General features: G+C 32.3%; 2 protein-coding genes across 3 annotated transcripts in view; both read right to left on the bottom strand.

Annotated features, from left to right (window-relative positions):
- Positions 1 to 2,221: 2,221 nt before the first annotated feature.
- LOC140449507 (uncharacterized) overlaps positions 2,222 to 13,645 on the bottom strand; it is a 49,278-nt gene continuing 37,854 nt past the window's right edge. Inside the window, exon 4 of one of the 2 annotated variants that reach the window (XM_072542702.1) lies at positions 2,222 to 4,129. In XM_072542702.1, the coding sequence (XP_072398803.1) occupies positions 2,811 to 4,129 (1,319 nt within the window). In that variant the 3' untranslated portion in view covers positions 2,222 to 2,810. The remainder of the gene's footprint in view (positions 4,130 to 13,645) is intronic. The other variant, XR_011951812.1, reaches the window with a different exon arrangement.
- Positions 4,237 to 13,540, bottom strand: LOC140449508 (uncharacterized). Its single transcript, XM_072542706.1, has 3 exons — positions 13,379 to 13,540; positions 12,874 to 13,113; positions 4,237 to 8,910 (listed from the first exon to the last, which is right to left on the bottom strand). Exons 1-3 carry the CDS (start codon positions 13,446 to 13,448, stop codon positions 7,766 to 7,768), a joined length of 1,455 nt encoding a protein of 484 aa, XP_072398807.1. The 5' UTR covers positions 13,449 to 13,540; the 3' UTR covers positions 4,237 to 7,765.

Here is a 13,645-nt window from a genome sequence, read left to right on the forward strand (position 1 = left end):
GAATCGCACAAATATATCCAGACATTTTAAATATAAATTAAACTTTTAACTATAAACTTATATATTTAACTATAACTATAAACTATAACCTTTTAACTATAAATAAATTATATAAATGGTCAAATGCACTTGTTGTGTCGAGTATTTACCATAGACGCCTACGGACTATCGAAAACAACCAGAATTAAAGAATAAGCACGTGTTTTTGACAGTTACACAACCAGAATCGGGCATGCGTATACAAAAATGGTACACGCTTTTGGACCGTTGTGTCGCTTCTATGTGTTCGGTTTTTATATGATGAAATGTTGGCGTTTGGCTGTGTTGCCATATCTTTTTAATAAACCAGGAAAGAGCAGGTTATATATAATTAATAAAAATCCAATAGAACTTTAACAAACTAACAATAAAAAAGAAATTCTTTCAAAAAATAATAAGAATACTATTCTTTAAATTTTCTGGGTAGTTTTGGGGTCATATGTTTCCTCAAGCCATAATAGCACTATTCTTCTTTTGATTTCTTCGCTGACATTGTTGTCTTTGGTCAGCAGAGAGCCCAGGGCCCTGATTCTATTTCATTTCGATGTCGAAATTTAAAAGCGACTACGCCATGACAGTCGCAATCGCTAGCGATTCTCATTCATTTCGATTGTAGTTAAAACTGGGGATATTTACTTTATCATTTTGACACTGCTGAAAATTTGGGTTGGCCCTGTTGTTTATTGGCTGCACTACGCTTGTTGAATGTTTGTTTTGTTTACGTTACGTGAACGTCTTTTTTTTCTTGTTTGAGTTGTTAAATCATAAATATTGGCCATTCTCAATTATATTTTGAATTGAAAGAAAAGATGGCAAGAAAAAAAAAAGGCGATGTGGGAGATCCTTAAGTTATAACCACTAAGATTTGACTTAGTGGTTATATTCTAATATATTTTTAAATTTACTGCAGCTTAGTAATACTAACCCTAAACATTTTGGGTATCCTAGAGGCATAAACACCTTCTTCCAAATATGGTTCTAATACCCTTATTAAATAATTTGCAGCTTGTTTATTAAGCCGGAATTGCTGCCTAAATTGAGCATCACTTAGTGAAAAAGAATTTTGAGTATCCCCTAACATTCTTCTTATCCTCCGTTATGAACGTCGGATATCTAACCTCTCTAATTCCTCCAAAACTAGCAAATGTCCGTAAAACACAGCCATATTGATACTTTTTGCCTCAGTTTTCCTTGCAAGGATCAAAACACCGCCTACTTAAACTGAACCTAAGTTCACTTCTCCCAGTCCAGTCAGTCATGACAGATTAATTTCGACTCGAAATGAAATTTCAACCACTTTCTTGAAGTTGAAATTAATTTCGATAAGTCGAAAATTAGTGACGTCGTTTGATTAGTTCAGCTGAAATCCACAAGGTTCGCAAAGTCGCATTTCGACGTCGCCATATTAATTTCGACATGTTTTGAGTCGAAATCTCAATTAGAATCAGGACCCAGGTAGACGAAGGTGTCCACACCTTCCAGTTCCAGGTATCTGGTTGCCTGATCTAGTACAATACATTAGCATTACAACAACATAAAAATGAAAAAGCCCCAAGATGTGGCTGAAAATGACTCCTGTCATAAGTTCATTTGTTATAAATTCCTACAAATCAATCAAAACATGAAATCAAACACTCTACACCTCTCCAACTTCTATTAATCTCTACTGCTGCTTTTGCTCCCAAAACATATATTTGATATTGAGACAAAATTCAAAATGACTTGCTTTTTGTTCGTTCTATCCTCTCTTAATATTTGTCTGGAAATTTATTGAATAATTACTTATCATTTTTGAAAACTGCTCATCCCAAAGGACACTACCACGACTACTTTTTCTTCTTCAATTCTCTTACTGGCACACAATTTTCTTCAGGTTAACAGCCTTCTTATAACTACTATCAAAATCGAATTCCTCTTTTATGTCTTAATTATAAAAAAACCTTTTCACTCTTTTTCTCGCCATTTTTAATTTCTTAGCCTTTTATTCTTAATATTAACAAGTAGCACTCCCTAAGCTTTGTTCCTCGATTTTTATTCAAAGTAATTGTTTTCCTGTTTGAGTTTTCAAAACTGTTTCTCAGATTTATATATTATTTACAATCTTGTTTATGTAAATTATAATTGAGGGATTAAAACGATATCTCTAGGACTTTCGACACCCACAGGTTGATATTAAATTACTTCTTTATTTCTATGTATACAAGAATATATAAATTATAATATATTAAATTATATATATAAATATTTGTCATACAATAATTTTATATACGATTCCTTATAGTGATTAATGTTTTTTTAACAATTAAAGCTGGTTTTTACTAAACTAAATTCTACCTTAAATTAACACTCCCGCACTTCACTTATTCGTTTTAATTAAATTAAATACAATTCTTTAGACATACTAGTTTTTTAAAGATCTTTAATTCTTTTTTTGATTTTATATAAATAAGGCTGTTTGATCATATCTCAAGACCTCTTATACAAATACCATCTTTTAAATTAGTAACAATATTTTTTATTTCAATGGTCATGCTGATTATGCATTCAATTAATTGTTTAAACCATCTTCACACTTTTTTCCAGTATGTTTTTTCAGATCAATGGGGTAGGAAACTTATTTAAAAAAAATTTTACATCTGTAAGATTTTTCCCCGTAAGCTAAATTGCTTAAAACATATTTCACACTTGTAATGCTATTCTTCAATGTGTACTTTTTTATGACTTTTCAAATTGCTTTGTTGAGAAAACTGTTTAAAGCAAATTTTACATTTCTAATTCTTTTCTCCAGTGTGTACTTTGCTATGATTTAGCAAATTTCTGTGCTGAGAAAACTGCCGAAGACAAATTTCACACTTATACGGTTTTTCCCCAGTATGTGTTCGCAAATGACTTTTCAACTTATGTGCTGTAACAAATGCCTTAAAGCAAATTTCACACTTGTAAGGTTTTTCCCCAGTATGTGTTCGCAAATGAATTTTCAAGTTTTCTGCTGTAAAAAATGCCTTAAAGCAAATTTCACACTTGTAAGGTTTTTCCCCAGTATGTATTCGAGAATGTACTTTCAAATACTTTGCTGTAGCAAATGCCTTAAAGCAAATTTCACACTTGTAATTCTTTTCTCCAGTGTGTACTTTATTATGATTTACCAAATTTCTGTGCTGAGAAAACTGCCGAAGACAAATTTCACACTTATACGGTTTTTCCCAAATATGTGTTCGCAAATGAGTTTTCAAATAACCTGGTAAAATAAATGTCTTAAAGCAAATTTCACACTTGTAAGGTTTTTCCTCAGTATGTGTTCGCAAATGACTTTTTAAGTTCTCTGCTGTAACAAATGCCTTAAAGCAAATTTCACACTTGTAAGATTTTTCCCCAGTATGTATTCGCATATGTACTTTCAAATAACTTGCTGTAGTAAATGCCTTAAAGCAAATTTCACACTTGTAATTCTTTTCTCCAGTGTGTACTTTACTATGATTTAGCAAATTGCTGTGCTGAGAAAACTGCTGAAGACAAATTTCACACTTATACGGTTTTTCCCCAGTATGTGTTCGCAAATGACTTTTCAACTTATGTGCTGTAACAAATGCCTTAAAGCAAATTTCACACTTGTAAGGTTTTTCCCCAGTATGTGTTGGCAAATGCCTTTTCAAGTACTCTGCTGTATTAAATCCCTTAAAGCAAATTTCACACTTGTAAGATTTTTCCCCAGTATGTATTCGCATATGTACTTTCAAATAACTTGCTGTAGTAAATGCCTTAAAGCAAATTTCACACTTGTAATTCTTTTCTCCAGTGTGTACTTTGCTATGACTTAGCAAATTGCTGTGCTGAGAAAACTGCTGAAGACAAATTTCACACTTATACGGTTTTTCCCCAGTATGTATTCGCGAATGTATTTTCAAATACTTTGCTGTAGTAAATGCCTTAAAGCAAATTTCACACTTGTTTGGATTTTGTCCAATCTGAACTTTTACACTTTTGTTTAATATGGTTTCTTCAATATGTCGACTTATTTGTTGTTCCTCGTGGTATGAGCACTTAGGTGATTTTTTTTCATTTTCCATTTTATTGTTGATTTGGGGAAAACCTAAAACATAAACCAAACTATAAAAATTTGTTTGTTTACAGCAAGGAAAAATTAGTACAGAAAGAATGTCAACAACAGGAATAAAAATAAATAAGTCTATAACAAAAAAAAATGTAATAGACAATCTAAAACAAGCAAATTTACCTTTTGCAATTTAATATTTTAAGTTTACATAATTCTATATCCACTTAACAATATTGTTATACTTGGTTTGTTGATCCCAGTCGTAATTGTCTACTAAATTTAGTAATTATTTTTGATGTGTTGGTTAAATTTTGACCAACCCTCAGTGACTGGAAATTACTATACAAGCATACATTCACATAGCCAATATTTAAACAAAAAAAATCTTCATATGCTGTTTGTTAACAAAATTAAACTACCAATTAAAAAAAAAGTTTATTTATGAAATTGCATACACTGAGTATAAAATTAGGGTCACCCCATAATTTGAATTTATTATTGCCCAAATATATGCCCAAAAAACAAAAAAAATATCATAAAACTAACACCAATTATAAATTTAAGCTAAGTTAAATAATTAAGTAAATCATACAAAAAATTGTGAAACAATAAATAAATAATGCGGTCCGAGTAATCCTATAAATAATATAAAGCGCTATCAAGTTTATTTTTAAAGATATTAACACTAGTCGCCGATATGGTGTCTTGATCCAAATTATTCCAGAATATTCCAAAATATTCTATTTGGGAAGAAGTTCACTCTGGACCTTACAGTATATTGTCCATTCTTTAATTTGCAACGATGGCTTCTTAATCTTTCGTCTTGGTTTAAAGTGAATATGGTGTTTAGGTTCCCAAAATTATGTTTTAAAATACGGAAGGACATAATTAGGTCACCTCGAAGACGTCGCTGAACGAATGTCGTAAGATGAGTCATGGATAGTCTATCTTCATAGTTAGGTCTTACACGGCCGAATGCCAGTCTTGTGGCTTTACGCTGAACATTTTTAAGTAGGATTTTATCGCGACTGAGATCTGGATTCCACACATCTAACGTATATTGAGTAAAGTTTACTAACAGAGGTTAGAGATATACGTATAAAACATTTACGGATCAAAAATAGTTTCTAGTTTGCTTTACACACCGATACTATATGATCAGACCAATTAAGTCAGTATTAATTATCACTCCGAGATCTTTGTGAGAGGTTACCGAGTTTAAGGTATGTCCATTAATAAAGTACGGCAGTGATGGGTTATTTTTGCCGATATGTAAAACAACGCATGTTTCAATGTTAAGCGGAAGACCATTCTGAGGACCATTTGAATATTGCATCAAGATCGTGTTGAAGAACATGCTGGTTAATAGGTAGATTCACATATAATTTCGTAGCATCAGCGTAAATGGAAACTTTACTGAATATAATGAGCGGAAAATCACTAGTGTAAACACAAAAAAGCGGTCCAAGTACTGATTCCATAAGAAGAAGATAAGCCATTCTTGACTGGCTTATCTAGTGAGTGGTCTTCCCCAACACGAACCTTGAAATATCTGTTGTGATAGAAAATCTTGAATCCAAATGTTTAACTTTCCGCGGATACCATAGTGATCCAATTTAGCTAGTAATCAACGTTTTGGAGCACAGTCGAACTCTTTGGAAAAGTCTAAGCAGACTACAGCGACAGGTTGCTGATTGTTTAAAGATAATGACCAATCATTTACACAATGAAGTAAGTTTGTGATCGTTGAACGACCTTTGATAAAGCCATGCTGTTGGTGAGGGATGATATTTTCTTGAAGAAGAAACTCAGACATAGCTTCCTAAATAATCGATCCCATGACCTTGCCGACAATAGGAACTGATTGGCTGATTGGGCGATAATTATTGCAATCAAGTTTATTTAGTTTCTTGAATATAGGAGTAACCGAAGCCAATTTCTAGGACAAGGAGAGAGAACCTTCATTAAAAGAAGTATTCATTATTAGAGATATAGGGATGGCTACACAGATTCTGCACATTTTTTGAGGAAAAAGGAGGTGAGTCCGTCTAATCCAGGTGATGAATTACTGTGTAGTTTTCATAGATGTTTAATTTATTTAATTTGTATGTATAATTATGTTTAATATAATTTTATTATATTTATAGGACGGTACCTATTCCGCACGATAAAATCATATGATTTTCGATAATAATACTGGTAACACCAACATATTTGAATATCGTGCCTTAGTCTTATGTCAATTCAGTGAAATTCCCTTCTCGAGAGACAACATCCTTTATTTATTTATTTTTTGTTTGTTGCATTCAGAGTATATAATACTTTGGTTGCATTGATATTGAACCTATTGTCTAATCTGTTGTTGGCGGCGTATTATTTAATAATAGTCAGGAATCCAATGCAAGCAAAGATTTATTTTCCATTATAATAGTTTAAAAATTTAGTTGTTACCTATACTGTGTCTAATATCTCTATGACCATAAACAAAAAGAAAAGTCAATAAAACCTCATTGTCACTCATATAATAAGTCTTAAATTATCATTCAGTGTAAACATAATTTTTTAAAACATCATAGAAACAAGGAATCATAACAAATCTCATATGATATTGTCATTTGATAAAATCATGTAGTGTAAAGTCGACATAAGTAATTAAAAAGATTATGGAGAACTCCAGTGCAGTTTACTGTGCCTTGTACTACAACAAAAGGTTTTCTGTGAATTTCATTAATCATTTAGATGTGTAAGTTGGTTGAATGTACTGTATAAAGTATATTAAAGGAAAATTGTTCATTTTCATTACTTTGAATAAACTTTGAGGGTAAAAAGGTTGTTTCCTTTTAACAATTAGTTGGTAAACTATTGGTAAACACAGCTCGAGGAGGAAACAGGTAAACAAAATACATAGTAGTAACTAAAAATCCAAGACCAAGAGTTAGGCAAAACATCAGTATTAAAGATCACAACTTCGAAGTAGTAAAGGAGTTTAAATACCTGGGGGCGATAATCACAGCGGACCACCACATAGAAAAAGAGGTCTCAGCAAGGATAGCTGCGGGAAATAGAGCATTATACCCCCTTTCAACATTATTAAGATCGAAGCTGCTAAAAAGAAAATCTAAATTAACACTGTACAAGTCGATTATTCGCCTGATTATTACATATGGCAGTGAAACATGGGACTCTCAACCAGTGGGAAATCAGTAAGCTTCTAGTATTTGAAAGAAAGGTTCTCAGAATAATATTTGGCTCTCAAAAAGATGAATTTACAGGGGATTGAAGAAGACGCCGCAATGCTGAATTGGTGACTTTGTATGGTACTAAAAACATAGTCAGACATATCAAGGCAAACCGAATAAGATGAGCAGGTCACGTGGTACGATCAGAGGATGACAGAGTGTTAAAGACAGTGTTTTTTGAAAGACCAGATGGTAGAAGATCAGCAGGCCGACAGAGAAAAAGATGGAAGGATGATGTTGAAGCCGATTTATCTAGAATTGGGGTACAACAATGGGAAATAAAAGCGCAAGATCGTAGAGGATGGAGGGCGATAGTGGATGCCCCGAAGACTCACCCCGTGTTGTAAAGCCAGTGAAGAAGAAGAAGGTTTTTCCCCAGTATGTACTTTCCCCGTAAGCTAAAGTGCTTAAAACAAATTTAACACTTGTAATGCTATTCTCCACTGTGTACTTTCTTATACATTTTCAAATTTCTTTGCCGAGAAAACTGTTTAAAGCAAATTTCGCACTTGTAACTCTTTTCTCCAGTGTGTACTTTAGTATGATTTACCAAATGGTTTTTCTGAGAAAACTGGTGAAGACAAATTTCACAGTTATACGGCTTTTCCCCAGTATGTGTTCGCAAATGCACTTTCAACCTATGTGCTGTACCAAATGCCTTCAAGCAAATTTCACACTTGTAAAGGTTTTCCCCAGTATGTATTCGCAAATGTACTTTCAAACCATCTGCTGTAATAAATGTCTTAAAGCAAACTTCACACTCGTAAGGTTTTTCTCCAGTGTGTACTTTCTTATGCGTTATCAAATTTCTTTGCCGAGAAAACTGTTTAAAACAAATTTCACACTTGTAATTCTTTTCTCCAGTGTGTACTTTAATATGATTTACCAAATGGGTTTTCTGAGAAAACTGGTGAAGACAAATTTCACAGTTATACGGCTTTTCCCCAGTATGTGTTCGCAAATGCATTTTCAAAATACCTGCTCTAGTAAATGCCTTCAAGCAAATTTCACACTTGTAAAGGTTTTCCCCAGTATGTATTCGCAAATGTACTTTTAAACCATCTGCTGTAATAAATGTCTTAAAGCAAATTTCACACTTGTAAGGTTTTTCCCCAGTATGTATTCGCAAATGTACTTTCAAATAATTTGCTGTAGTAAATGCCTTCATGCAAATTTCACATTTATAAAGGTTTTCCCCAGTATGTATTCGCAAATGTACTTTCAAATAATTTGCTGTAGTAAGTACCTTACAGCAAATTTCACACTTGTAATTCTTTTTCCCAGTGTGTACTTTACTATGATTTACCAAAGTGCTGTGCTGAGAAAACTGTTGAAGACAAATTTCACACTTATACAGTTTTTCCCCAGTATGTATTCGCAAATGCTTTTTCAAGTTATCTGCTGTAACAAATGCCTTAAAGCAAATTTCACACTTGTTTGGGTTTTGTCCAATCTGAACTTTTACACTTTTGTTTAATATGGTTTCTTCAATATGTCGACTTATTTGTTGTTCCTCGTGGTATGAGTACTTAGGTGATTTTTTTTCATTTTCCATTTTATTGTTGATTTGGGGAAACCCTAAAATATAAACCAAACTATAAAAAATTGGGTTGAGTTTACCGAAAGTACAAGCTGATTATAGCCGCAAATGTCAAACATGGAACAAAAATGCTAAGTGCCAACACTGCTAAACCGAAATATTTGCGGCTATATTCAGCTTGTACTTTCGGTAAACTCAACCAAAAATTGTTTGTTTACTGCAAGTAAAAATTAGTACAGAAAGAATGTCAACAACAGGAATAAAAATAAATAAGTCTATAAGAAAAAAAATGTAGTAATCAACAATCTAAAACAAGCAAATTTACCGTTTGCAATTTACTATTTTAAGTTTCAAGTAATTCTATATCCACTTAACAATATTGTTATAAAAATTTTTCCAATAAAATCCTTTATAAAAAGGTATATAAAAAAACCCCGTCGGGCTATGTTAAAAAGACAAAACGTTTTCGGAATAAGTATTCCATCATCAGTGTCAATATATTACATGAATGTAGCCACTAAATATGAGGGTAAAAACCCTTTAAAAATTAATATATAAAGTTTAGTTTACATTATGTCGTGTTTACAAATAGGATGGTAAAGTTACCGTTGGATTGGTAACATGGCGACATATGACTCTACATTAAGTTGCAAGTCCTGAGACGGTATGTCTACGAGGACTTTATTAAAGCAACAAAGCAGGTCGGTAAGAAGGGAAGATATTCTGTTGTTTGCAGAGCCTTTTTCTTAAAACTGTTTGAAGTGAAAGCTCCACGTGTTTTATTAATTGCACGTAAAACTCTAAACGGAGAAAGCGTTGGAGATAAAAGTGGCGGTGACAGGCGTTCTCCAAAAGAACTACCTAAATTTGAACGAGTAAAACAATTCATTGGTAATTTTAAAGCCCAAGAGAGTTATTATAACCGAAATAAATCTAAAAGGCTCTATCTGCATTCGTCATTAACCATAAGAAAAATGTGGGAGACGTATAATGATCAAGCAGATGTCGAGTTTCAAGTGAAATATTGTTATTTTCATAAAGTTTTTTCTACGCAGTTTAATCTTGGATTCGGTTCACCTGCTACAGATGTATGTAGCTACTGCGAACGCACAAAATTTCGAATAAAAAATACTCCAACAGACGATGAGGCCAAACGTGATTTAAAAGTTCATCAACATAAGGCCAAACAGTTTAATTTACTAATGAAAGAAAAGCGAGACAACGAAGTTACTTACTGTTTTGACCTCCAACAAGTTCAAAATCTGCGAAAAATTCCCATACAGGAAACATTTTACTCTCTCCAAATAGCTTATTATTGTTTTTGTGTAGTTGATGTAGATGCCAGGATGCCAAACTTTTATATTTGGACTGAGAACCTTTCCGGCCGAGGATCAAACGAGGTTGGGTCAGCGCTTCTTCATTTTTTAAAGCACTCTCAGTTCAATGAATCCGTAACGAAAATTCGTTTGTTTTGTGATGGATGTGGCGGTCAAAGTAAGAATAGTCACATCCTGCACCTCCTAATGTACTGGCTGTATACGGAATCACCCATGCATATTAAAGAAATTGAAATCGTTTTTCCTGTGCGTGGTCATTCTTATTTGCCTGCTGATCGCATCTTCGGACGAGTTGAAAAAGACTTACGGAGACACGACAGAATTATTTTACCTTCAGATTATACTGCTATCTACAAGAAGTTTGGAAATGTATTTGAATTGGAGAAGGATTGGAAAGTGTACGATCTAAAGGGCTTGCTCGCGGTGTTTAATAAATACGACGGGATAAGCGAACAAAAAATTGTTAATATAAAGAAAACTTTAAACCGTGGTAAACAACATAATGCAGTAACGATAATTTCGCAAGTATTTTATAGAAACAACGATCCTTCAAAAAGAGAAAAAACCCTTTTGAAAAGAGGAAAATCTTTAGCAGGTGTTTCACTGAGACAATTAAGGGAAAACAATAAGATTTCGGCTGATAAAGGAAAAGCCGTTAACAAACTTTTGATTGCAGCTTTCGGAGAAAACTGGCGTCTTGAAGAAGGCTTAAGTTGGTATTTCGAACTGCTGATTAATAATATTCAAAACTATGAAGAGGATGCGGAAAATGATCACGACTATCACGTTAATTGCGAATGTGTTCAAGAAGAGCCAGAACTAAAGGTGTGAATGAAATGCATATTTTTAATTCGTTCTTTATGTTTTAGTGTATTAATTAAAATACATATTTTTTTCAAAATGTAACTAGTCCGCGTTTTTTTTTTTCAAAAAGAGACAAGTCCATTTAAATGGCGGTCAAATAAATGGATAGGAATCATTCTGATTTACCAAAAATCATAATTCTAGATAACTATATGCCCTTAATTCTAAAACACATAATTTGGTCTCCTGCGATTTGCAGAATCGTCAAATCAGTTATTTAACCATACCCAAAAATTGGAAAAAATGGACTTGTTGCCTTTTGAAAAATAGCTCCTCATATTTTCTTGAAGAAGAAACTCAGACATAGCTTCCTAAATAATCGATTCCATGACCTTGCCGACAATAGGAACTGATTGGGCGATAATTATTGCAATCAAGTTTATTTCCTTTCTTGAATATAGGAGTAACCGAAGCCAATTTCTAGGACAAGGAGAGAGAACCTTCATTAAAAGAAGTATTCATTATTAGAGATATAGGGATGGCTACACAGATTCTGCACATTTTTTGAGGAAAAAGGAGGTGAGTCCGTCTAATCCAGGTGATGAATTACTGTGTAGTTTTCATAGATGTTTAATTGTATTTTGATAGATGTTTAATTTATTTAATTTGTATGTATAATTATGTTTAATATAATTTTATTATATTTATAGGACGGTACCTATTCCGCATGATAAAATCATATGATTTTCGATAATAATACTGGTAACACCAACATATTTGAATATCGTGCCTTAGTCTTATGTCAATTCAGTGAAATTCCCTTCTCGAGAGACAACATCCTTTATTTATTTATTTTTTGTTTGTTGCATTCAGAGTATATAATACTTTGGTTGCATTGATATTGAACCTATTGTCTAATCTGTTGTTGGCAGCGTATTATTAATAAAAGTCAGGAATCCAATGCAAGCAAAGATTTATTTGCCATTATAATAGTTTAAAAATCTAGTTGTTACCTATACTGTGTCTAATATCTCTATGACCATAAACAAAAAGAAAAGTCAATAAAACCTCATTGTCACTCATATAATAAGTCTTAAATTATCATTCAGTGTAAACATAATTTTTTAAAACATCATAGAAACAAGGAATCATAACAAATCTCATATGGTATTGTCATTTGATAAAATCATGTAGTGTAAAGTCGACATAAGTAATTAAAAAGATTATGGAGAACTCCAGTGCAGTGTACCGTGCCTTGTACTACAACAAAAGGTTTTCTGTGAATTCCATTAATCATTTAGATGTGTAAGTTGGTTGAATGTACTGTATAAAGTATATTAAAGGAAAATTGTTCATTTTCATTACTTTGAATAAACTTTGAGGGTAAAAAGGTTGTTTCCTTTTAACAATTAGTTGGTAAACTATGCTACAACCAAAAATAGTGAAAAATTAATAAATTCTAAAATAAATTCATATTTTTGGGTGACCATAATTTTATACTCAGCAGTGTAGTTGTATATAGATTAGTATTTACAGTAGAAAGTTTTTAATTACAATAATAAATACATATCCACTCCCACAATGGAAGAAATCTGTAATAGTAATTTTATTTGAGCTATTAATAAGTGTGGTATGAATTTTTGTTTTGTATGTTTCCAACAATTAATGTGTCAAAATATTTTCAAACTATAACAATAATTTATAATTTTCGATTTTTAGTAAAAATGCTTATTTTACAATTGTTTTGTATCTGGACAAAAATTTATTCATGGCATTAGTAATAATAATAATAACTGCAACTAGGAAATGTAACATGTCTACATTTGGTTTTACATTTTCATGTTTAATTTAGTGTCTTACCTGAATGATCTTCTTGTTTTTCTTTTTTAACATCTTCAACATCTATTATATCTACTTCTGTGGATAACCCACTCTGCATATATTGTATGTCTCCACTACTAAATCCATTATCATATTCCTCAAGTTCTTTCTTAATTTCAACCTTAATATCCATTATATTTTCACTCACTGAATTGGCTGCTATTTTTGACTCCAAATTCTTCAGATGCAGATCATTCACAGAACTGATTGGCTTATTATCTACAATGGTGGTACAAAACAAATTAATGGTGATTTTGTTTTTAGACAACTCTTTTGCCCTCTTACTACACAATCAAATTATACAAGAATGATGCTAGAAATACTATTGCAGGTTATGTTGGATTTATTATGTTTAAAAGTCACATTTTCCAATTACTCTGGTATGAACATATGGAAATAAATATTAAAATTTATGCAAAACTGTAACTAGGAAATGCATGTCCATATTTGGCTTTACATTTTCATGTTTAATTTAGTATCTCACCTGAATCATCCTCTTGTTTTTCCTTTTTAACATATATTATATCTACTTCTGTGAAGAACCCATTCTTCATATATTGTACGTCTGCACTTCAGTAATATAATATATTCTTTATCTATGGTCTGCATGCACTAAATCCATTAACCTATTCGGATATTTGATATTTCGGATGTCTCTCACATTTAGTCCCAGTGAAGTTAGCTATAATTGAGCTGTCAATTAAAGTTCATAGAATGAAATGTTGGCGTTTGGCTGTGTTGCCATATCTTT

The sequence above is a fragment of the Diabrotica undecimpunctata genome, chromosome 9, assembly GCF_040954645.1.
Source record: "Diabrotica undecimpunctata isolate CICGRU chromosome 9, icDiaUnde3, whole genome shotgun sequence".
NCBI lineage: Eukaryota > Metazoa > Arthropoda > Insecta > Coleoptera > Chrysomelidae > Diabrotica > Diabrotica undecimpunctata.

Coding starts and splice junctions, on each gene's coding strand:
- LOC140449508 (XM_072542706.1), bottom strand. CDS start 13,448: ATGAAGAATGGGTTCTTCACAGAAGTAGATATAATATATGTTAAAAAG. Junction 13,114..13,378: donor AAAACAAGAGGATGATTCAG/GTGAGATACTAA, acceptor CCACCATTGTAG/ATAATAAGCCAATCAGTTCT. Junction 8,911..12,873: donor AAAACAAGAAGATCATTCAG/GTAAGACACTAA, acceptor TTTATATTTTAG/GGTTTCCCCAAATCAACAAT.